Source organism: Notechis scutatus, chromosome 1 (assembly GCF_049901735.1).
Source record: "Notechis scutatus isolate UNSWTSFEM ecotype Mainland chromosome 1, rNotScu1.2, whole genome shotgun sequence".
Taxonomy (NCBI): domain Eukaryota; kingdom Metazoa; phylum Chordata; class Lepidosauria; order Squamata; family Elapidae; genus Notechis; species Notechis scutatus.
The window spans coordinates 250,354,874-250,381,342 of record NC_142009.1 but is presented as its reverse complement, the minus strand read 5'-3'; the positions used below and the strand labels follow the sequence as shown (position 1 = coordinate 250,381,342).

Here is a 26,469-nt window from a genome sequence, read left to right as displayed (position 1 = left end):
TTGGAGGGGTCCCTGAGAGACCGGAACCATCTGACCCACCTTGTAGGGATGGGGGGAAAAGGGGGAGACCGTCAGCTGAATCGAGGGGAGCCACATCTCCCCTCCCTGGCTTGGTATTTACTCCCCTAGAAGACAGGGAGAAGTGGCAGTTTAATGGCTGCCCTGAAGACCGGAAGCTGCCGGGACTTAAGTTTGTGCTGGAGAGTGGAAATGGTGAGCGGCGTGTAACTGGATAAAAAGTCTTTGAATATTCTTTTGATAACCCTGAAAAGCGGAAAGAGCGAGCCCTCGTTTGGAAGAGTGGTAGCGGCGAATGGGAAATAAGAGGAAAATATAAGGTAAAGAAAAAACCAGAAATAAAAGAATTATATGAAATCAAAGATTAAATTTGGAATAACATATAGAATTGGTCATTAATTAGCAATTGGATAAAATGCTGGACTTATTTGAAATGGATAAAATTTAATGTTAATACTACGGAAAAGAGAATTAAAAATAAAAGAACTCTGAAAAGAAAGTGATATAGAGCACCACCTAATGGTTAAAGATTTCCCTCTCTTATGTTTCTATGGAAAATTACTGGTTGTATAAATATTTGAAAGAGAGAAGAAATGGAATAAAAGATTATTAATACAATAAGAACCTCAGAAGCTTTTTTTAAAAAGTGGGGACTACAGTAAAATATAAAGAAATGCAATATTTTGCGACTGTTGGAGGTTGACTGTGACAAGAAAATAGAAGAAAAAGAAAGTGAGATAAATGGAGACTTTTGGCAAGGACGAAAACAGAATAATTTAACCTTTAATAAAACAAAGAATAACTCAATAGATTAAACAAATAGAAGAAATAAGCAAAGAATTTAAACCGGAGCTCCTAACTGTGAGAAGTATGTTAAAAGAAAGAATGAGACTGTTGGATATAAAGTAATGGCGTTGCAGCTCACAGAAGAACAAAGAAAGCCCAGAGAGAACGAGTTAAAGGAGGAAAACAACAGCCTAGATGAATATGGAGAACAAGGACCACTGCCAAAGGACATAAAAGGATTTAAAATAGAGACATTGACAACAGAGACAACAAATAAAAGAGATAAGGCTCCCAAGACTAAGAAAAAGAAGAAGGAAATATATAAGAAAAACCCCAAAAAAGAGAACTGAAAAGGGTGGGGGAAAACATGGCTGACAAGCAGAGGGAAATAAAAATAATACTAGAAGGAAAAAAGAAGGACCGGGGAAACTTAGAAAAGGGAAAGCTGGCTAAAATTAAAAGCAATGATAAAGCCGAGAGATTTAGAGATAAGGTTTAGAGATAGTATAAGGGGGAATACCACATGGGAATGTATATTGGCATTTAGTTTAAAACTTGCTGGGAATTATTTTAGGATTGTATGTGTATGTATGTATGTATGTATGTATGTATGTATGTATGTATGTATGTATATATAAAACTGTATATGAATTATGCTGTTATGAACCCTTTCTTTGGAGGATTAAAAACAGGGGAATGGAAATGTATTAAAATATATAGATAAACTTTGGCTAAGTGGAAAGGAAGAAAAAACATGATTATTAATGATCATAAGAAAAGTGAAGATAAAATGAGACATATAAAGAAGTTATTTTAGCGATTTTTTGGAGGGGATGCTTCAAAATATATATATTTTAAAATATACAGTTGATTACTTAATGGATACTAGAAGTGTATAATGAGAGTATTGTATTATGATTAAAGCAGGGGAATGAAAAATTATTAAATTAAATAGATTGAGGGGATATACCATGTGGATCCTAAATATATTGGCTTTGTTTTATTTTTACTCTTTTTACATTGTCTATTATACATCGGCCTAGAGAAAATCAAGGATAATAATGATGTGTAATGTAAAATAAAATAGGTGGTAAGCTGAAAATGGAAATAATAGGGGATAAAGAACTGAAAATTTATGTGTGGATGAAATGATATTGATATTGCATTAATGAATTGAAATATGAAATGGAAACTTATTTAAAGATGAGTGAAATGTAAGATTGATGGAAATGAACGCATGATTATGTACAAGTGTTAAATTCGGAATCACGTTGCTCACGTGAAGAGATATGTAAAAATAAAAAAAATAAAAAACTTTTTGGGGAAAAAAAACTTCTTTCAACTTTTAATAGAGGTAATAAAGGCTTGGGAACATCAGTTAATACTTAAAAGTTAATTCTTATAAAATCTTAGAAAAGTAATTTCAGAAGTAATTCTGAATTTATTGTGATTAAAGTAGACAGATAATAAATATTTAAGTCCAATAAACTTTGAAGAAACATTAGAAGTCAATCAAATTCAGATTTGAATGTTATAAAAAATTAAAATCTACCTGTTTATGTTGTGAAAAAGGTTGTTCCCCAAAACATTAATTAGCTATTCTTGAGTTAGGATTATCACAGAATATATACCTTGTGGCCAAAAGGATCAAAAACCAATGTTCTCCATATGTAAATTTTGCACCATTGAGATCAGGTACAAAATCCATAGTCAAACAAGGATCTCAGAGATTTCAGAGGGATAGGACTTATTTTCTGATGAATATGAAAGCATTTGTGAAGTTAACACAGCTTTACCAAATAATGTATTAGCTTTCAAATTTTATAGATTGTTTATGATTTGAGGTGATAAACAAAGCAACAAAGAGGGAAAGGAATATAAATGGCTGGTCTTGAATGCAGAAGACTGATTTTAATTTTGAACAATATGAGACGAGTCTATTCACCTTGCCCTATCAGAAAAAGCTCCCACTGCAGAGGAAGAAAATAGTTGTGTTAAAGTCAATCGAGTTGCAATGCTAGCATCTTTTCATTTACCTCTTCATACTTGTTATAATCTCGCCAAAGCTGTTCAATGTTGATCATAGGGTTCACACAGCCGCGTTGATAAACCCTGCGGACAGCAGTTATCCTCTGGTTTTCTGCGTAGGACCCTACTGCTTCACTAAATAGTGAGGCGAGACAGTAATATGTCAGCAATTACACTTTGCAATCTGTATAAATAGCAACATCACATTAATTAACACAAAAGAAAAAACTATTGTACTTACACGCCTTTCAAAAAATTGATGTAATCCACCCAGATCTATATAAAAAGCAGTCAAAGTTTAGTTTGTCATAACTGTTCAATATTTAACAAAAATATTTCCAAAAAATATATAGAAACCTACCTGATATGACATTATTTCCATGCCAATTTTATCTAGAGCAAAATCATATGCTTGAGCCATTTTTTCTCTGTAAAAAATACACAGAAAATACACAATTAAATTTGCATGAAAAAATATTTACTATATTCAATTACTTTAAACAAGCAGGTTTATCATACATAAAAATACTATTCCAAGCTTTTCATAGGGCACAGTTTAACATGCTTAAAGAGGATCTATATTTTGGGGAGAATTCCCTGATCAAGGAACTTACATGTTGCATTTTAAAAGGATTTGTTAAAAGCAGACTGAGATTTGAACTTCTTTGGGAAATAACACCGCTTTTAGGGTTTGCAAAGAGCTGAAATAAAGCAGCTTTAATAATGTTAAGACATTTTGCTGTTTATTAGCAACCTTACTCTGGAATTACATTACTGTACAGTCATATAATTGAAAATACTGGTAGTTCTTGTTCAGTGACTACAATTAAGACAGGCAACTCAGTTATTAAGCAAAACAATTGCTAAGTGAATTTGTGACTGCTTCCAATCTTATTTCAGCTTTCATTTCCTTTACAGATTTAGGAAGGTCATAAAAGCAAGAACTGATTACAAAGCATCATCAATTTAACTGTGAAAAGTATTAAACAAGGCAGCCACCAAAAGACGACCTGTTCTGCAAAGTAAGGTGAAATAAGATTTTAAAACTATGAGAATGATTACACTTCAAACAACTTTCAGGTTAACTCCAAACTGCTTTAAACTGGTGGCTGTCTGGACATTTGATTCTCCAAAGAGTAGGAAGCTTGAAAGAGTAGTTTGGAATGAGCTAGATGCTCATAGGCTAACTATACTAATGCACAACTATTTGCCACAGTTTAAACCACTAAATCAAGAAAATTAACTTTGTGGTATCCTTACACCAGAGGCACCACTGAGCAACAGGGTAGTTCCTGGTAGTTATTGTTGCTTCTACCTAAACTAAAAAGTAAAAGCAGGAAGTGAGAAAGAGAGGGAAGAGGGAAGTACCAGTCCTGGATCAGCAGTGTTACACCAATACACTCACCAATACACAAGTAATCTTCCTACAGTGAGTGCTGAGTCATCAATTTGTGCCATGGTATGTCCATGTGAGGAATTGACCCTGGCAGTTATCTATTTCTTCCTTTAAATCACAGGCCTAGGAGTAGTAGTCAATAAATCATTTCAACTTACTTATAACTGGGTAGCTTCCCTTTTGTTTCTCGCACATATGAAAGGTAGCACTTCCACAAGTCAATGTGTAAGACTTTCATAAGGCATCGCTGAAATAGCTATTTATATTGAGAGGAAAAAGAAATAGGAGTCCATCAGCAGGTCAGGGTAGATTATTTTAATTTCGGAAATTTGAACAAATTTCCTCAATTATGAATTAAAATACAATGATCACCCTCTACATTTTTAAAAAGAAACTTCAGCAAAGCTTCATGAATTTCATGAATTTTAACCAGTGTTAAAACAATAGAGCTGTAAACTGCAGCAATTTGAAAGAAAAGCTTGACAGTATCCAGCACTGGAGCCTTACATGTTCTGATTTTCTTAATATAAATTTGACTGACACTTTATACACTTTAAAGCATCAGAGGGATTTCACAGAACATATGTACTTTGTTACTCAGATGCTGTAGTGGAATATAAGGTTATCTTTGAAGGAGGGCCAGGAACTTGATACTAATTTAGAGCACAACTGCATATTTATTGGATACATGTCCCCAAATCAACCATGACATAGTTTAAGACTCTTCCATCAGTAGTTTTTTGAGGAGAAATACAAAGGCATCCCATTCAAGTCCAAATTTTGTAATGAAAGAGGCACTGAAACCAACATGTTTTATGACATTGTTCATTTTATGCCAAAACTCGAGTTGTTAAGCCCAAACCTAATTAAATATCTTGGTCAAATTGTTCAATTATATTTAAAACATTTCCTTCTTTAACTTTTTCAAATGAGTCTATTTAAGCAAGGTGAGTAGCATCTGTTTGATCTGTTTTGCTAATTTGCTAATCAGTATTATGTTTTGCTAATTTGCTAATCAGTATTATCTATATGTGTACAATGTGTTTTATGTAGAGATCATTAGCCACAATAAAGATTATTGTCTTGTCTAGCAAGGTTTGGGTAATACGAAGGTCAAAACAAATATTTCATCAGGTTCAGTCAGTTTATAGGCCCAATTCAAAATTTTTCTGTCTTTGCAAGCCTAATTCACATTCCTCTCTAAACTGTAAGATTTTAGATGAAGTAGATATGCAGGGCTTTCTCAATGCTATACCCTCACATATTTAAATATATATATTTTCACTTGTCCAATTACATTTTAAAAAGTGAGGAAAAACAGAAATGTGTGATATTTGTGGAAAGACATTAAAAGCATGATAAGCCCAATCTAACTGGAGCCTATCTGATTTTCTCTGCCAGGTAAGTCTTGTATTTAACTTTGTATAGGTAACAGTTTTAATATTTTAAAGCATGTTGTATTTATGTTAATTTTTATATTTATTATGAGCAATGAACATAATAGACTAAGCACATTGTAGTTTTCCTGTGAATAACTAAAAAGCTATTTGCTACTGCCCTCCTTTGTGATTTCTTTTTTAAACTTTCCAGTGTAGCCTATTTCCTTGGGATTGTCTGGTGTTAAAATGCTAAAATATGCCCAATCTTATTTTGCTTGCATGTTAATTAGAAAAGATATACAAAACATCTTTTTATGAATTGTTAAGACAGCCACTTTTCCAATTTAGGCAGCTGCTTCCAACATGCATAGGAAATACATGAAGTCAAGTGGGTGAACATGAATATTTTGAAGCAGCTCCAAGCAGTTGAAGAAAACATGGTTGTTTTGATGTTTGAAGTGGAGAGCTTCTTCTATTGTACTTTCACATTAACAGTTGTCAGTTAATTTTTTTAAGCCTTTGAGCCAGTGTTGATCCAGACAACTACCTGGACAAGTCTGTAATTTTCTCGACCAGATTTTGGAAATGCTTTCTAATTGCCACCAGGGCTGAGAGACAGTAATTGGTCCAAAGTCACCCAGGTAAGATGGGACCAGAACTCAAAGTCTCCTGGTCTGAGGCCTTAATCAGTTCATCAAACTGTCTCTCTAACAGTTACTATTATACACAAATTGATACAAACAATTGTAGAAGCCACTCTAAGCTCTATTGTCTACTGCTTTTATGTGTCAACCATCATTTCTTCTTCCCAATCCAGTGGGTTCTTCATGTTAATAACATATGGTGAAAAATGTTTCCATAACTATCTTGATTATTTAGCAAGTTGTCCCAGAAGTGCCATAAGGCAAAAAGTATAGTAGTGGTTCATACTAGAATGTGACCTTCAAAGATAACAACTTTGATACAGAAGGATCATTTGTGAGAACAGGAACACATATATAGCTGGAGTGATTTGCATAATCTTTGGTCAAACAAGAATGTTTTGTATGCATTATTTATGGAAATCATAAATAACGTGTGGAAGTACTGATTCTCATACATACAAGGACCAACAAGTTTAATGACCACCCACTCATTCCTGAGGGTCTCATTATGTCTATACCATATCACATTGCTAAATATCTCTATGAATACCTTAAACACCTTCCTGTGTTTCCCACTTTTATACATTTTGTATAACCAACTGCCATATGGAACATTTCATTCATGATCTCTCAAAAAAGTTAGGACATTTTAGCTCAAGGTAGGCACATATTCTCACATTAGAGAAGATACGTATTCTAATTGTTTACTTATCTGATTTTTTAAAATTAATGTATATATAGAAGCTTACCTTTTCTACTTTGTCATAATTTTTTGCTTTTATCTGAAAAACAAAACAAAACCCTCAAATAATTAGATCAGCCTTTCATTAAATATGAAAAAAACTATTTATTACTTGGAATAGATTTGGCTTTTTTTAAAAAAAATTAAACTGCAAAATAATTGACAAGTTAATGAAGGGTTTTGAAAAAGCTAGTATTACTTTCAGCTAGATGAGGATATATTGTGAGAAAATATATACTGTGAAATATTTCAGTCACATTAAGATTTGCTCAAGAATGTGTTATCCTCCTCAAGCATAAATAACACTAATGTTATTGTTAGTTAATAATTAATATTAACTAATCACATAGTGTATTAATATGGAAGGCAATTTTAGAACTCGTTTCACAGTAGGTTATAAGAGTTTATATTCAGATAGCTAGCATAGAAGACAATAATCCTTTATTAGTTTAAATTCTAATATAAATTTAAGAACAAATATATGTTGTTTTATAACTATTTAGTGACTTTCTAATAGCTGATTAAGATGTTCATTATAGCTGATACTACAGATGTCAAAGCAGCTTCTGATGTTCATTAATAATATAATAACTATCATACAAAACTTCATGAAACTGAGATCCCTTCAGTATTTCAGGACATGGAAACAGCTATCCCACACTCCCACCAAAGAGCTGCTGAGTTACATTAATCTAACATACAAATGAGATAAACATCAGAAACATCTCTGCCTTGTAATATTCAAAAGGCTCGAATATTTTTTTGGAATACACACTTCAGTAATTTGTTTCAATGTATTGATAAAACGTAGCTAATAACTCTCCATACAGTATTTGATTTCAAAGTTAAAATTAAGGTTAAAAGCAGAGGCCATGGGGGGGAGGTTCAATTCAAACTAAAAGTAGCAGGGCTTTGGAAACCACTTTGGAATTTAATAATAGGATCTCCAATAAGGATATATTTTGGAGTTCTGCAGTATTAGTTCTAGTATGAACCAAGTAGTGAAGAAATCAATGCAAATACTTCAGGGGGTTGCATCATTGTAAAGGAATGTGAAAACCTAGGAACTTGTGCATTTTTTAAATTCTAGGCAGCATTTTAATCATTAAAGACTAAGCCATGAGGAGGAAACTTAAAAATAGCATCACTTCTAGTATCTTTAAACTGTATTGCTGGAGTGAATATTAAATGTCTAAAAAGACAAGTGAAACAGCAGAAGCTAATGAAATGGAAAGGCGTCTCTGTGAAGGAACGGAATAACCTTTAATGATGCTGCCACTGGGGAAGGTTCAGAGTGTAGGAAGGCAAGGCAGACTACTGATTCTTTCAGCCAAGCACTGCCTGCAATCGCTCTCTAGGATTGCAGAGAGGGCTTTCTTGCTGTTGCAAGGAGGTGCTGGAATACCTGGGACCTTCTGCATGCAAACCTCATGTTCTACAGCTGAGGCTTCACTGACAATTAAACAGCAAGGTAAATAATTACCTGCCATAGCATTTAAACCAGCATGATACTCCACATCATCTGCAGGCATTTAAAAATAAAACATGTCTAAACTTAAAAGTTTATAAAGCTGAGAATGCACCACGGTGAACACATTCTTTCACTCATCAGTGTAAATAAGTAGAAATAGTACTTAATATCAAGAAAATGCAATTCCTCTGCGAACACTACCTGCTTATTTACGCTCTAAATCAGTCATGTCCAACCCAGTCTATGAGCTGCATGCAGCTCTTGGGCAGCTAATGATACTGCACAAGGTTGTAAACATTTAACATTATTATGTAATTTATATAAATATTAACAATATTATATATTTTATATGCAGCTCAGGACAATTCCCCTTCACTCAACATAGCTCAGGCAAGCCAAAAAGATTGGTCTCCTATGCTCTAAATTATCCTGAGCAATTTCTCAATTGGCTACCCTCATGATACGTTGGAAAGCCACACTCCTTTCGGGGAGATTATGGAAATTGTAATACAATAGATCTTTAGGCACCAAATTAAAAAAAATGCTCTGAATTCAAAATGGTTACTTGTAAAAAATGATGTACGGACAGGACATCTCACACAATATTTTCTTTGCAGTGACTGGCATGAATGCTAATTGTGTAAAAAATTATCAATATTCTTTCAAAAGAAGTGAAGAACTCTGTAGTAGAATATTTCCTTTTTTATCATACTATCTTTTCGTAATCTGTAAGTTTTTACTATTTTAAATTTATACATCCACAATTATGATTCTCTGTGATTTTTTATTCATTGTGGTGCAGTGGTTAGAATGTAGTACTACAGGCTACTTCTGCTGCCTGTCGGCTGCCTGCAATTTCGCAGTTCAAATCTCACCAGGCTCAAAGTTGACTCAGCCTTCCATCCTTCCGAGGTGGATAAAATGAGGACCCAGATTGTTGGGGGCAATATGCCGACTCTGAAAACAACTTAGAGAGGTCTGTGAAGGACTGTGAAGCGGTATATAAATCTAAGCGCTATTGCTATATCAGAATTTTTTTCATAATTTTAGCTTTGTCATTTTTTCTTTTTCTTGATTTAATTTGTACTCTCAAATTTGTAAATTATATAGGTTAGTGATATTTTAAATGAAATTAAATGTATTCTTTTTATTCCTGATATTACTTGTACTACCTATCTTATTAGTGTTATTAGTTTAAAATTCAGTAAAAGTAACAGGCTTTTACATGTACACAATTCCTTTTCAATTCAAAATAATGGCTTGGTATGTAGAGCTTGGATTTTCTGTATCTCTTTATCTAATTATCATCTCTATTTTTGCATCCCAGATTTGTAAAATAGTAATTAAAACACATGATAATGTGTCCTATATCATCTAAAACAGTTGTCCCCCACCATTGCAACTTGGTGGCCTGGTTGGAGGGAGACTACAAGTTGAACTGCATGTGCGGGCACACTGGCCCATTGCTTGGGTGAGTTGAGCTGCATACGCATGAGCGCACCAACCTGCCTGTTGCATGGCTCATTCTGAATAGGCCGCAGCCTGGGGGTTTGACACCCCTGATCTAGAATGTCAATGAATGTATTCAGAAATTGGAAATAAGGCTTGCTGGGGCTTTTTTTTTTTTTTTTTTTGAAGTATGGATTGTTTTCTACTTTAATTTTCCTATGATTTCAAACAAGATGCATTATGCCTGTGAATTAGCAACTGAGAAATTCCTACTCCCCGCCCAAATCTATTCAGTTCAATCAAAATTTATTACTCCCCCTTAGTACAATAAAACAGGAATTTTAAATTATAATTGATTTTTTTTTTAAATTAGTAAATTAGTAGTAGTAAAATGGAAATTATGGTTAAAAGCTTCCTAATTTTTGAATCTTTAAATCTACACATTTGACAGCATTGGGTGAGTTTCCTTGAATACTTAAGCAAAATACATTTTAATAATAAGTTCAAGATTTTTTTCAAAATAAACAGTAAAGGATAATTAAAACTTTGATTTTAGAATGTTACAGACTAAACCATGTAATATTTCAAATAAGATTCTGGAATTAATTAAAAAGAAGTCTTCCTGTGGGAAAATGGCTTGATTTGAAACATGGTCTTATTTTATAGAGTCGGTCTAAAAGATGTTATGGAAGAGGAACAAGCATGAGGAACAAGAAAGTGGGTTTAAAATGGATTTCTTCTAGAATATTGAAAAAGATGTTACACTGGATATATCAAAGAAACTGGCTGATGTCTTATTTATTGAAAGAGATATACAAATAACAAACCAAGAGAGTGATTTGGATTTCCTAAATTGGATTTACAGAAAAGGTTTTGTGAAGCTTTGGAGAATTTTGTGACAAGGGAAAAATAAAAAATGGGGGGGGGGATTCTAATTTTAGGACATTACTAGAAAGAACTAAAGATCAAGAATCTTAGAAGGAAGAAATATAAAGTTGTTTATTTCATCAAAGTTAAAATAGATATGCTATTATCTCTGGTAACCCTCAGTGGACTTTTGTGGAAAACAGGATTGAAATGAGATGCTGTATGGTTTTGTTTATAGATAAAAGACAGGATTTGGGAATAACATTTGTTGTATTTTAAGGGTTACTAAAATTGTCTATTTTTATTGTGATGAACATGGGAAATCATTTTTTTCTTTATATTTTTCTTTTCTATTTTCCGTTACATTTCCCTTTTTCCCCCTTTTTGCATCTTCTACTTTTTCTATTGCTTTTTTCAATTTGTATTAATTTTTATTGTTGAAATTATAATCTTTGATAAAATTACTATGAAAAACAAAGTTCTTTTGATTGCAAGATTCTGGGGGCCTTACTGCTTTATTATTTTTATTTTATTTTAATCCTGAAAACCAAGTGTTTGTTTTTGTTTTGTTAACCAGTGACTCATATTAAAATTGTGTCTGCATTAATATTTACTGAAATAGAAGGATAGTAAGATGTGTATTTGTAATAAAGCTGTTCCTTAATATTATGTATCTAGACAATAGCTAACTAAAAATAGTAACTGCAGGTTCTTACCCCATTATTAGCATCCCATTATTCATTTCTATATGCTACTAGCCAAGTACTATTTGCTTTCTACCATTTGCTAAATAGGGCTTAAATCTGAACACTGGATATTCTGTTATTTTTCTTGCTTTGTGCCAGGACAGCATGTAGTTTTATGTTCAGAGTTCATCTGAACACAGCAAAATAATGAAATAATGTGGAAATAAAATTTATAATCTTCCTGCCCAGAAGCCAGCCAAAAAAGCCCATCAAGAATAATGGGCATATGTCTGTGGAATGTTGCAACAAATTATAAAACTAACCTGTCCAACTTAGTCATATGACCATCAGGGAGTAGGGGGAAACACAACCATACACAACAGCTGGGGGTGTTTTATATTCTGTAAAGCACCTGTTTGTGACTGTTGTAACTTTGAGCAGCCATAAAGCAACCAGTCAAGAAAGGACTACATGTACTGAACATTTTTTCTCCCAGTTACAAGTCAAAAGTTATAAATTGTTAGACCTATTTTATATGCCTTTGTTGGAACTTTATTACCCACATTTAGTGTACCAATGGAAAACTTTTACTCCAAGTAACTGCTGTTATTGTTGTGATACAAACAATTCTATTTTCTGTTACAGACAGTGAGAAAGCATAGTCTCAGCATGTCTCTCAACAATCACTGAGTTTTTTCATTTTGGGGGGGTGGGGAGTCCATGTCAGCATTTCTAAGTACCTTAAATTGTAACAAAATAACTGAGTTGAGGAAAAGTAATAGGCATTTGTATAAATAGGCATTCAAATAGGCCAAAAAAGCCAATACAGTTCTAGGCTGCATAAACAGAGAGAAAGAATCAAGATCACGTGAAGTGATAATACCACTTTATAATGCCTTGATAAGGACACACTTGGAATACTGCATCCAGTTTTGGCTGCCACAATGTAAAAATATATTGAGACTTTAGAAAGAGTGCAGAGAAGAGCAACAAAGATGATTAGGGAACTGGAGGCTGAAACTTATAAAGAACGGTTGCTGGAATTGGGTATGTCTAGTTTAATTAAAAGGACTGGGGTGTGTGTGACATGATAGCAGTGTTCAGCTATCTTAGGGGTTGCCACAAAGAAGAGGGAGTCAAGCTATTCCCCATAGCACCTGAAGGCAGGACAAGAAGCAATAGATGGAAACTAATCAAGGAGAGAAGCAACCTAGAACTAAGAATAAATTTCCTGGCAGTTAGAACAATTAATCAGTGGAATAACCTGTCTCCAGAAGTTGTGGGTGCTTCAACCCTGAAAGTTTTAAAGAAGAGATTGGACAACCATTTGTCTGAAATGGTATAGGGTTTAAGACTGAGCAGGGGGTTGGACTAGAAGACATCCAAGGTTTCTTCTAACTCTGTTATTCTATTCTATTCTATTCTATTCTATTCTATTCTATTCTATTCTATTCTATTCTATTCTATTCTATTATTCTATTCTATTATTCTATTCTATTCTATTCTATTCTATTCTATTCTATTCTATTCTATTCTATTCTTCCATTCCATTCCATTCTCCACTCTACATTAGAACATAGTAAATTTGGCACTACCCAGTTTTACTGCAGTACAATAGGAGTCTACATACTTCCTATGGAAACATTCAATACAAATTTGAAAAGCTGTGAAATTTATCATGAATGAAAACTGAAAAACTATGTTTGCAACCTTATTATTGGAATGGTATGTCACTTATTCTAGGAAATGTGCCAATATATTTATCAGATGCTTAATGCAAAAAATCTGGATCAAAACTGAATTTACCCCAACTAATAGGAAAATAACTTTTATTAGTTTTCTTTATTATTTTGTATAGATAAAGCAACACACATACATAATACTCCTTTCTCCTATTTTCCCACAACTCTGTGACATGAGTTGGGCTGAGTGTGTATGACTGGACCAAAGTCACCCAGTTTTCCATGCCTATAACAGAGCTAGAACTCAGTCTCTCCTGGTTTCTATGCCAGTACCTTAACTACACCAAACTGGAAATATTGAATTACCAGAACTATATACTTTTAATTATATAATAAGTTCAGAGTTTGGTACAATGTGCATAAAGAGTGACTACAGGCACTCTGGTTAATGGCCAGTTATTTAGTGACTATTTGAAATTATGACACCACTGAAAAAACTTGACTGGTGACCAATCCTTGCATTTGTACCCAACGTCATGTAATTGTAATCCGGTTGCTTGGCAACCAGTTCACAACAGTTAGTGTCCTGTAATGTTATATGCTTGCCACTTGCAATTTTTCCATCCAGTGTCTGCCAAGTCAAGGGGGAAGCCAGCTGTATGTTGCAAATCATGATCCCATGTCTTGACTCACAATCACAGGTGATTTGCTTAATGACAACAGCAAAAAATATTGTAAAATCAGATGTGGTCACATGATGCCTCACTTAATGACCACACTGGCTAATGAGGAATTTTCCATCCCAGCTGTGGTCTTGTCAAGGACAGCCTGTATAGTGAAACATACAAAATTATTACTACAAAATTACTACTGATTTATTGTGCCTGTTACTTGCAACCAGGTCTAAGATCCAGGCAATAGATCAACACAATAAAAGTTGACTACTTTATTGCAAGGCCTATAATACCTATAATACCGGAATGTCCCTGGATTGCTTGCCTTCCCTTGAGAACAGATAAAATCCCATGGAGTTGGATGTGTGTGTCAGTCCTAGATCTCTTATGACTGCGCAACAATTCAAGAGTAACTCCCTACTTGAGTCCTCCTTCCTTCCTCCCTCACACACACACACACACACACATGGAAAACTCCCCACACACAGAGAGAAAATACTTGAGAGTTCTGAAAAGAAGCTGTGATCAGTTTGGAAAGATTAATTAGTTAATTGACCCATCCCATAGTTTTTGCATCATTCATCCACCTTATGCCATGTCTCACTGCTTTTCCACTACTTTACACCTGTTCTAGTTTGCTAGTTGAAACCCACCTGCTTATTGGCTACTACCAAAGTTAAAAACCTTCCACCTGAAATAATGTTTAACAAATTTAATTAAGATTCTTATGTTATTAGGATTCAGTCTCTGGACACTCATGCAGCTAAATAAAATAACAAGTAAACTGGAGAGATATGAACCAACTTCAGCTAACAGCCTGCTGGGCTAATGAAACAGATTGTCTTAAGCCAATTATCACGTTTGCTGCCTCTTCCACACCATTAACTAATTATAGCCATAAAATAAGCTTAATTTTAACTAAGAATAGGTTCTTAAATCACATCAAAGATTACAAAGTTCTACATGCTTTAAATATCTTACTATAAGCATGGTTACTAAATGCTAATTGTTACTGCATCTGTACAATGAACTTAGCTGTTTGCAGTGATGAATAGACTAATGAAACTATGACAATTCTATGAAATTATTGTAACCTCTTGTAACAGTAATAAATCTGAAGTCGTCTTTGCAGTTAAAAAAAACATCTATTTTAATATATGACAAAGACCTGGGAATGAGAATGCTCTAATAGCAACACTAATCTAGTGATTGGCATCTTTATTCTTTTATCACGAATAAAATGGTTGTTCTTATGCTTGACAGTACAAAATTAAGCCCTGAACTATAATAGAAGTTAATTATGGGAGATTAATCCTTTTTTTTGACAAGGATGATACAATTGTTATGTACATAAGTAACATTTATCTATTATATCCTGCGTAAGATTCCTGGCTACATCCTATTTCCCTTATTTCCTAGAATTTAAGCACTCATTATGAATGGGAACCACAATGCTTTAACCCGAAGACTTGGTGCTATTTCTGAATACTCAGATTAAATTACTAGCAAACTTACTAGCAAGCTTTCTTCCTTATGCAGGACTAGTTCTTATAATTTGTAGTTCAATTTTAGTCATAGTTATAGCACCGTGATGGCAAACTCTAGCATGCGTACCGGAAGTGGCACACAAAGCCATCTCTCTGGGGCACAGCAGCCGTCGCCCGTTGCTCTTCTGGGTCCCAACATGCACATGTGCACCGGTCAGCTGGTCTTCACGCATGTGGGAGCGCCAGAAACCAAAGAGCAGGTGGCTGGCGCACATGCTGGAAAGCGGATGCTCAGCTTCCTGACACACACATGCATGCTCGGGAGCTGTTCTTTGTTTCTGGCGCTCCCATGTGTGAAGACCATCTCAGTGTTTTCTGGCACTCCCGAAGAACTGCTCTTCCAGTTTTCGGCGCTCCTGCACATGGCGGGGAGCTGCTCTTCTGGTTTCCGGTGCTCCCGAAGAACTGCTCTTCCAATTTATGGCACTCCCAAGTGCGCACGCTGGGGAGCTGCTGTTCTGGTTTCTAGCGTGCATGCGCCAGGGAGCTGCTCTTCTGGTTTCCAGCGCTCCCCCATGCGTGCGCATGCATGCACTCCCATTTTGGCACTTGGTGCCGAAAAGGTTCACCAACACTGTTATAGTGCAATATAAGTCTGTTCTAATAGGTTTGTAACCTATTAGTAAGAATAAAGTATCATTACATGCTTTCTGATTTAAAAGGAAATATATCAGTAGCATGTTATAGAAGACTCTTATATCTAAACCAGATTTCTACTTGAACAAATTAAAGGTAATGATTTGTTATAGCCTAGATAATCTGGAGTGACAGTAAGACTATTTTGCTGTAACTATTCTTATTCTGATGTAAATTTGATTTATAGAACCCAGAAAGATATTAAGGAGTTATAATCATAATATCATAAGAAATATATTTTTCTTCCATTCTTACAACAGTATGGTCAGTAAAAATATGGGATTTGTAGCCATTGTGTTGTAAATTTGGGATGATTTTGAGAGAGGACTAGAAAAATATTTGGAAAATACAGCTAATAGTCTAGGTGATTATTTCTATAGACATAGTCAAGTAGCATAAGGCAAGTTTAACTAGCATGAAGCAAGGCAACTGGATGTTCAAAGCTTCCACATTACTTTTTTCATATTACTAAAATGGTCCAAGTTATAATAGAGCCCAGTTAGAATTGGACATTATTTAGACCTAACCTACTCACATGCTTGACTATACTCTCCTGCACAAGTGATTTTTAATTATTTTCTTCTTTTATCTATTTAGAATATACTTCCGTTCTCTTCAACTACAGCATAGTACTCTGGATTATTGTAAACACAGTATACATTACTCTTGTTTTAATACAATGGGGACACAGTGGCTCACGTGGAAAGACACTGGGCCTGCGCACTGCTGAGGTTGGCAGCTCAGGAACTGGATTCCCATGAGCGAATAAACTGTGCAGGAACAAGAAAGGAGCACCCCACCCCCAACTGCCTGCAGGCATTCAGATGTCCTGCGGGTAAAGATAACACTGCCTGAAAAAAACCCTTTCACAGAGGCAGCCAGCCACCTCAGTGATCCCTGGTTAACACGTCCCATACGCTAAACAGTTTTAATACAAATAGTGTTAGGTTTCTTTTCTGCATGAGCTTCTCTTGGGTTATTGATTTTATAGCAGAATAATTACAAAGTATACTCATTGTTGCAGTTTGAGATTCTGGAAAGAAAGGGCAGTGTGAAGATAGCTGTAACAAAAACTAAGTTTCCTAGCGTTCTTCATTTTTGACATTTGAGGCAGGCCATTTTAATATTTTTGTTTCCTTTTTATTTTGCAATGTTTAACATTGCAACCTTTTTTCCAAAATACATTTTCAAATGTAACCACCCATTTGCTATAAATTCTAACATAATACAATGAGGAAGTATTTTACAAATTATCTGTGAATTCATAGACTGTATATTGCATAATTGATCTATAAATACAGTGTAAATTTAAAAGCAGTATTTGACTGAGCAATAAAGACCCAAGTAACAATTATATTTTGAAAGACAAAATTGTTAACATTAAGGAAATGACCATTCTCAGCAATAAGATAGTTTATTGATAAGAATTAGGATAAATTGTTGAATATAGGACATTTATGTCTGAAACTATCCAGAAGTGAAGATCATTATCTTTGACATCACAAGATTTTACATAAAAAGCTCATTTTACTATTTCCAAACATTCTAAAAGTTTGACTATAAATAAAATTCAGAGCCACATTTTAAAGATTTTTGTTTTCAAAAACATCCATTGTTGAATTTGTAGAAATTATTGGACTCTGAAAGAAAACTTGCTCAGCACTTGTTTATTTCTATAGTCAATAGAGTGACCAATGCCTGCAATAGGAGGTATCTTCCATGTTTTGTCAATATTTATTCTAAGCCACTAATAGAAAATGATTATTCCATCTTTATCCAGACTTGCTAAAGAAATAAATATAAAGTACTCTTGATGTTCTCTATTCATGTATCTCAATTATCGTGTCTGTCTTGAACAATACGTTAAAGATTCACTGGACTTTGTTATTTAGGAAGAATGAAAATAATTGAAGCTTCTTGAGAGCAGGCTCATGTATAAACATTGTATCCTGCCACTACAAGGTTCCATTTAATCATATTTTAGACCCTTTCTTTTACAACATAGCTACCAATATGCATTTTCCAATTTGTACTGTTCTACAGTCTTTTTACAATGTGTGGAAATAGTGACCATCTGCCTAACGTTGCTATCTACTGGTGATATAGGGCAGGGGTGTCAAATTCAAGGCCCATGGTCCGAATCTGGCCCGCAAGGTGCTTAGATCTGGCCCATGGGACTAGCTTGGAAATATTGAAGGACCAACCCATGGTGCCTCTGCTGGCCAAAATGGGGCACGGGAACCATGCATGGCCCCCTGCAGCCCATTTTCAGACAGCACAGTGCTGCAGGAAGCTGTGGAGGGTGAAAACGAGCCACAGGGGGCCACATGAGGCCTCCTGCAGCCCGTTTCACCTGACAAGTGCTGCAGGTATCATCCATTCTGTCTCCTGCCCCTCCCACCCGGCCTGCAGAGAACTACAATGCTGATCTAGCCCTCAGAAGAAATCCAGTTTGATGCCCTGATGTAGGGCAATAGCAACTCAATAGTTTGCAATACTCTTGGTGAACCTGCTCAGCTCTGTAGGCTCTCTTTGAAATTAGCAGTAGAAAATAATCTGAAATGGAGAAGGTGGCTTTTCTCTTTTCAATGACCCTGTGAAAGGGAATTAAAGTTACCTAACTCTATTGTATAAACTTCTTGCCTGTCTTTCTCATACAATAGATATGAAAAATTATGCCCAACTAGTGTTCTATAAGTTTTTTAAAAAAATAATTTACTCAAGAATTAGGACTAATGAACAGAGGAAGTGGGATAGAACAGTAAACGTTTCCAATAGATAATTTATTTTTATCTACAATACAGAATAGGAAGGAGTTATTTAGGCCAAGACCAACTTTCTCCTCAGTGCAAGAATCTAAATTAAAGCTAATGTTTTTTTCATACTAACAGAATGTCCTCTTTGAAGGGAAGCTTACCACCTCCCTAGTTAATTAGTTCTACTGCTGAATTGTTCCCCCCATTATAAATTCTATTGAAAATAACCTGCCAACTCATCTTTTATAAATGCAGAAAAAGCACTTAATCTTATATAAAAAGTTAGTATAGCAAAATAAAAAATAATAATTATGAACACAATTGACAGCAGCTGATTATTTTAAGACTAGAACTATAATCACAACAATGTAATCTTGGCCTAAACAAGAGAAGTATTCACAATGGATATGGATGGTAGAGAGAGATCCCTTATTAAATTGCATAATGCCAAATGTGTATGGCAGATGAAAGAGGTTAGTGAAAATACTATACCTGAAACCCATGTAATATGCAAATGGTTCTACTGTCATTCATCAACACTTATACCACATTTATTACAAGTCATGCTTTTGCATGAGCAAAATTGCTATTGATGTTGAAATGGGAAGAACCATACCTATTTGTGAAATGGTTGAAATGTGAAGAATCAACTCTCATGTCACCATTTTTCATAACTACTTTAGTATTTCCTGTATCTAAAAGTCACCAAAGCACAAATATCGAAAACAAAATTTGAGAAACACTAAAATATGGAAATGAGAATTATGTTTATTACCAAAATTTTAAAAACAAATAATTATATACAGCAGGGAAGCTTGGTTAATTCTATAATGTAAAATTAGGAATATATAAAAACTATGGAGCTTTTATTCACATTTATTTTATTTTGCAATATAGTACTTGTGCCCAAAATTTCAAAAATATTAGGAGACAGAACTGGAAGTTTTAGATTTATCACATAAATACTTAAATGTGATTTGACAATATATTACAGTTCATGGAATGCAAGCTCAATGTATGTAAGTCAAGTGAACTCATGTACAGTAGTAAGAAAATTGCCATTTCTAGCAACAACTTAAATGAAGAGTTATAAAAACAGTATGAAAAAAGGAATTAATCTAGAGTAATGACAGAAGACGCAGCAAAGGAGAGAAAAAGAGATTAGACGAAATGTTTATTGTGATTCTGAATAGCTATCTGTTCTAGAATTTTTGTGGCCTACTATTTACTCCTGAAAACAAGATATAAAGAATAAATACTGCATATATAAACCTCCAGGCTGCCTTGACGACTCTCTAACAAGGATATAAATGACCAGCTGTCTGCAAGAAGTAAAAATCCTTCCATTCCCCACCATCCAGTCAGAGCTGAAGCAGCTTCTTGGATGAGAAGCGAAACCTCTTCAAAGAAAAACAAGAATGTCCAGTTGTCTCTTGAAAAAGCACCTTTGGGATGTCAGGCCAAGTCTGACTTAAAAATTGCTGTTCGTATTAAACTGAAAAACATTAATGGATTTTTTTTCATAGCAGTTACATTTGTATTTTAAAATGCATTTTAAAATTATGATTGCATAATTTTATAAAATAGTAGTATAAAAAAATCTACTTTGATTGTAAATGTATAAAATAGACTTGTCAAATAAAAGAGTACGACCAGTGAAGGGAAGACTTGTACTTAAATTGTTTACATTTTATTAAGAAAACAAATATACCAAAAGGCGTAATAGACATAATATACTTCAGTATAGTTCATTAAGTACTGAATCAAAATCAGAGAATGTTGCAGGAAAATATCATGCACAATCTACAGCAATATTTTTAAGTGTTGCCACCTCCCTGCTTTTTGTGGGACTTTATTTCCACAAATCATTACATACCCGGTAAAAAACCACTCACATTTCACTGAGTGTTTTAAGTGGTTTAAGCTACATAAAGGTCAGAGAACTTTTTTTCATATATAAGATGCTCATGTTATTTTGACATGAAAATAGCCAATATGTTAAATTAATCCATACTTCAATAGGTATGGCCCTCTAGATAGACTGTAATTTAGCAACATTTGAAGGATTCCATTTTCTTTACTCCAGTCCTAAACTGTCAGAGTATAAAATGATTAAATCTACTTATTTCTAAACTGAGGACATTGTAAATTTACCAAAATATTCCTCTCCTTAAAATAATCTGTATCATTTTTTCAAAATTAATTTCAACTTAATTTGTGTTATTTTAAGGAAGCTTTTTTCTGTTTCTTTTAGCCATCATAGATGTGTTATTTTCACAGATTAATGTAATTCATATTCAATTTACATATGAATAAAAATCAATTGTTTTTTCTTACATGACTAAAGTAGTCTTTTTTTCTCCCATACACAATCATCCTTTGCAACCAGAGTAGTATTTGTTCAGGAAAGCAATATATCCTGAATGGAATTGCAGAAATGCAGTGAAGTAAAATAAGAACTTGTGCTTCTTGAACAGCAGCTTGTATGTTGAACGGCAGATAATTTTCAACTGTGATTTTCAAACCAGTCTTTAATTTGAAATGGAGACTTGCTTTTCAGAAAATAACAGGATTTACAATGTATGCTGTAACCACAGATGTTGAAGATACAGTAATGCATGTATCTCCCAAAAGTATGGAAAAACCTCATTGCTACAATAATTATACAGAAAGTATTAGCTAAAAAAATATTTTGGAAATGTTTAATAGAAAAAAAGATAAGCTGTAATTTAATATAGAAAATTTTAACCAAATGATATTTGGACTGATTAAAATATTAATTCAAAGATAAAGCCACAAAAAACAAAATAAAAGAATTTATGTTGTACACATTTGTACAAAACTAATTCTGAATATTAAAATATTCAATATTAAAATAATTGAAGAAAATTAAGAGTGAAATTTTGTAAAAAAAAATCCACAAATTACATTTACAATATATACTATCTTTCTACATTTTCATGTGAAACTCAAGTATTGTGCATTGCAGAATATGCGATTGAAATATTATCACTTTCACACATGCCATTGGATAAAAGATATTTTTATTATTAACAGAAGTGAAAGTAAAACTAAACAATCTTTGAGCAGAATAATTTTATACTGGTATTTGGAAGATAGCATAACAATAGTCGAAACTTGATGGTAAGGAAATTGTTTGAAACTTCAAAAGACCATTTCTGGAAAAAAAAAGTCAAGTAAGTATGAACGTTGGTTTTAGCTCACTTCTGTACAGATCTGCATTACCGCTTGACTCTAATTCATACTTATCAGAATGGCATTTTGGATCTCTTTTTAAATGCGAAGTGTGTCGGTTACTACACATAGAGATGAGATAAAGGGGTTACAGTACATATTGCCTCCTTCTCTTAAATAATATCCTGGGGGAATATTTCTTTTCCACATGAAAGGCTAAGGCCTATTACTTCACACTTTCTTCCCAGCATCCCCAAATCCAGTAATAGTACCACTTCAGTCATATAGAGAAACTTTCAGGACATTTATATAAACATGAATAAATATCCTAAAACTAGGATTAAGGTACTAAAATAACACTAAAAGTCACATCATGGATGTGACAGCTTATGTGCATGCTTGTAATATTTTTGGGGTAATCTGAGACAGTCCATTTGATTTTCAGAAAATATATAAAACATTACAAGCTCATGAGATGAAATATTGTTATGCATCATTGCATCTATGTACTGGAAAAGACTGATCTTATTTATTAGTGCAATATAAAACAGAAGTGGTGTATAAAATATTCTTTACATATTGGAACTTGATATTTTAAGTCTACATGATTTCATATATGTCTTCTTTGTTCATGTTTCTATTTAACAATTAAATGTCTAATAAGATTTCAAAAAGTAAAATACTATATCTACAATATAGAAATAATATGGGATAGTTGAAGTGTTCCCATATTATTCCATATAAAACTAATGCAGATTGCAGAAGTCAAAACAAAAATCCAATTATATTTGGTTCTTGTCTTTTATCAAATAATTTATTCAAGAAAAGGTCATTTATATTAACTGCTTCAAAAATGCAACTATAGTTAACTTTTAAATAACACTGTAAAATTACTATTGGAAAAACTGTACATAATACCTAGTCTGCATTTCCATATACATTATTTAGACATGTTAATACAAATAAGATACCCCTATATTAACCCTAAAAATCAAATTGAAAATAACCACCGTGTTTCTCAGAAAACAAGGCTGGGCCTTATTTATTTATTTGACACCCCCCCCAAAAAAACCGGCTAGGCCATCTTTTCCAGGGTGCCTTAACTTTTCCAAGCGCCTCGCCTAGCCCTGAAAATCAAGCGCCATATTTGCAAACTAGGGTGCATGGTGTGGTAGTTTACTGTGTGTGTGGTGTGGTGGTGGTGTATGTGCGTGCGTGTGTATTAACACCCTTATCAGTGAATGGCTATGTTCCCACGACACCCATGCAGCCAACCGATTTCCACCCTGTGCATTGTGCCAGCTCAGCCTGTGTGGGTAGTTCTCAGTCCAGCGCGTTGGCGAATCCGCCGAGCTCCATTAAACGCTGAGTTCAGCGTGCCGTGTGGACACACTTGAGTTCAGATCAAGCTGCAGTGCTTGGAACCGTTATTCAGGAGGCTGCTTTCTTAACCTGCCCTGCCTGAGAAGGGCGGGGGGAGGTGAAGACTGCTGGGTTGCTTAGAGGCCCTTGGTCCCAACAATGCCCGGCTTCCTGCCGCTACGAGAGACAAAGGCAAGTAGGCCGCTTTTCCAATGCTCTGCCAGCTCCTCTTCCCCCGAGCACAGGCAAGACTGCTCATTGGGGTTCGGGCGGCAGATTCCAGCTCCGCTGGGTGCCGAGGTGAAAGGGCACAGCCCCCGCTTGGGCGCCACTGGGCTGCGCTTTCGGCCTGCAAGGCACAACCAGAAGGCACTGCCGCGTAAGGTAAGAGTGGCTGGCAGTGGCACCGGAAGCCAGGCCAAGCGGGGAAAGTGAGCTTGCAGTCCCCAAGAGGGGCGGGCTGCACGGGCTGGGCTGCTGCTGCTCCCACTCGTGCCCAGAGCAGAGCATTCGTCAAAGGGCAGTGCGCCAGGAGCAGGCTGGGAGGCTCACTCCTCTGAGGTCCTGCCAGAGGTGTCTCTGCCAAGCCCTGCTCTGGCTGCCCGAGGGGACAAGGATGGAGTCTATTTTAAGCTCCTGTGCCCTTGCCAGGACTGTGGTGGGGGAGGTGGGAGCTGGTGCCCTTTATGCAAATGGGAAAGTGGAGGCATCCACCTCTTGGTGCAGCCCGTCTTTCTTGCGAAGAGCCCCCGGGCTGCCTGACCGAAGTGGCACATTTTGTGGCGCCCTTGCTGGGGAAAGTGGGCTGGTGATCCGGAGAAGAAACAGGGCTGTGGGGCATCGGTAGACTAAAATGCATCAAGGAGTTGGGAGATTTTGGTGTTAAGATTTTCCTGCAAAAAATATCAGATGCATTCCTGGGACAAGGAGAAGGACTTAAGGCTGGATTCCTAGGCTAAGCGAGGCTGCGTGTGGGATGAGTTCGGCAAGTTTTCCCCCCTCCGCCCTTCCCCCCCATGTATCACCTTGTGTTAAATAGGCCCAAATTTGGGGGGCAGGGCTTAATTTAATGATATGCACACAAAGCAGTGATGGGCCTTCCTATTGGGGGGGTGTATTGTTGAGAAACACGGTAATAAAACAACTTACTAACACATAGAATATTAAAGGCATTTAAATAAGTAATCTCTTTTTAGAGAAACTTGGAAGAATTGCTGGCATTGAAAATGGTGCCTCCAAAATCTTGAATTTACTCTAGACTTTATTAATTCATTTTCTACCATACCATCCTATCACATTTAAGTATTTAATGAATATTAAAAGAACAAAATTATATTGTTTGAATACTTTATAGTGTAATCTTTCAAACCTTGAGAAACTCTGGTTTTAATTATATAAACTTTTACCAAAAATGATTTTCATTCTCATTTATTGGAAAATGTATGTAATAGTTATCTATTTAACATTTGAAGATATTATATATTAGTATTTTCCAAAATAACAAACTATCCACTTCTCCATTATGCAGCAGCAAAATGGGTTTTTGTAGTCTTACTCTGGCAGTTTTATACATTTCGGGGAAGAGGGTTTAATAGATGCAATCACAGCACTTTGCCTTTTACTCCCATTTTTAATTCATCCAAGCTCCTTCCAGGGACATTAATAATTGAACGGTCTCCCATGAGCCTCAGGAAGTGAGGTGCTTTATTTGCTGCTTTCAATCCCATTTGACACTATTATCCAACAGAATGTTAACATATAGTAAAGAGGAAAATCTGTGTTGCATTTTGCAAGGATGAAGCAAGTTGAATGGTCACCCACGCCCCCTAAACAGAATAGCTTCACAATGTTGATTACAAAACTGGGGATTGGTAATATATTGAGAAACACCTGACAAATAACGAAGAGATTTATATAAAATGGAACAATTTTGGCCTAATTTATTTGAAATAGCAGATACATACATTATGTTTCTGTTCAGAACTGCAACAGTATTTTAATCCTGGAAGTTTAGTTTGAAAAGACTGTAGGCAAAATGCTGTAGTGATGCTAGATTTAATGCTCCATATAAAATAATTTGGATAATCCAGTACCCACCACCTTTAAACAAAATGGCCTTGCTAAAGTCTAGGTGAATAGATTACATAATTGAGATGTCCTAGCTATACAAGTCTACATGCATGGAAGTTGAAGTAATTTTAAACAGCTAGATAGGATCAAGATAAATTCCAGACACATAGGATATTGGTTGCAGTTGAGTCCAGAGAGTAAGTTAAGAATATAAAAGAGGCAAACACTTGGATGGTGCAAGTTTAAAATTGAGAAAGAGCATGCAAAGGAATGTTGGGTAAAAGAGAAACTTTTAAAGGGCATGAGGGGAAAGGAAGTAGAATGAAGGAAAATTACATTGAAATTCAACCCCTTTCCACTAGATTCCATAGGAATGTTGCAGAAAGGAACTAAGAACATTTCCAGTAATTATTACCCTGAATTCTACTTAGAAATACTTTTATTTGGGCTAAACTATGTAGTATATAAGAAAACTTGTTTTGCTGTCTTCATTTGTAACATCCTGCTTCAAGTTAAGTCTGCTAAGAAATAAAGAATATATGCAGAAAACCAATATATTGTTTTGATTTCACTTCAAAACCTCATGGTTGCACATCACTATTTAAAACTATAAAATAAAAACTTGAATAGGCAGAAGAATATGAATACAAATGCTTCGGCATAATTTATGAAGAATTTGCAAGATTCTACTCACACATTTCAAGAAATAAAATGTTCCTAATTATAGCCATATTTCAATCATATATCATAAAGGACTAGTACTTTATAACATTTCAATGCTATACAGAAGCAATCAACCTGTCAAGTAAATTTACTGTGTTGTAAAGATAGATGTGAAATTTCAACTGTTCCTTTCTGGATAGGATCTTATGATCAGAAATGTAAGATGGTATTTAAGTATAAGAGACCAGATTGAGAACCATTTATATTAAAAGGACTAAATGCATATAATCAGGCTGAAGGTGCTGATCATTTGTCTTCAATAAATGTTCACTTGCAGATACATGAAAAATCCAAGTTATCAGGAAAACATTGTCCAATATATTGTTCTTCACTAAAAAACAACCTGATGCACACGGTA

The 26,469-nt window shown here is 34.8% G+C and overlaps 1 protein-coding gene across 1 annotated transcript in view; it reads right to left on the bottom strand.

The window, feature by feature from the left end:
• The window catches only part of CSTF3 (cleavage stimulation factor subunit 3), a 57,959-nt gene that overhangs the window by 11,873 nt on the left and 19,617 nt on the right, over positions 1–26,469 (bottom strand). The window contains exons 4-8 of the mRNA XM_026664800.2: positions 7,001–7,033; positions 4,387–4,484; positions 3,194–3,260; positions 3,074–3,108; positions 2,841–2,967 (exon numbers count right to left, since the gene is read on the bottom strand). Of these exons, the coding sequence (XP_026520585.1) occupies positions 2,841–2,967; positions 3,074–3,108; positions 3,194–3,260; positions 4,387–4,484; positions 7,001–7,033 (360 nt within the window). The remainder of the gene's footprint in view (positions 1–2,840; positions 2,968–3,073; positions 3,109–3,193; positions 3,261–4,386; positions 4,485–7,000; positions 7,034–26,469) is intronic.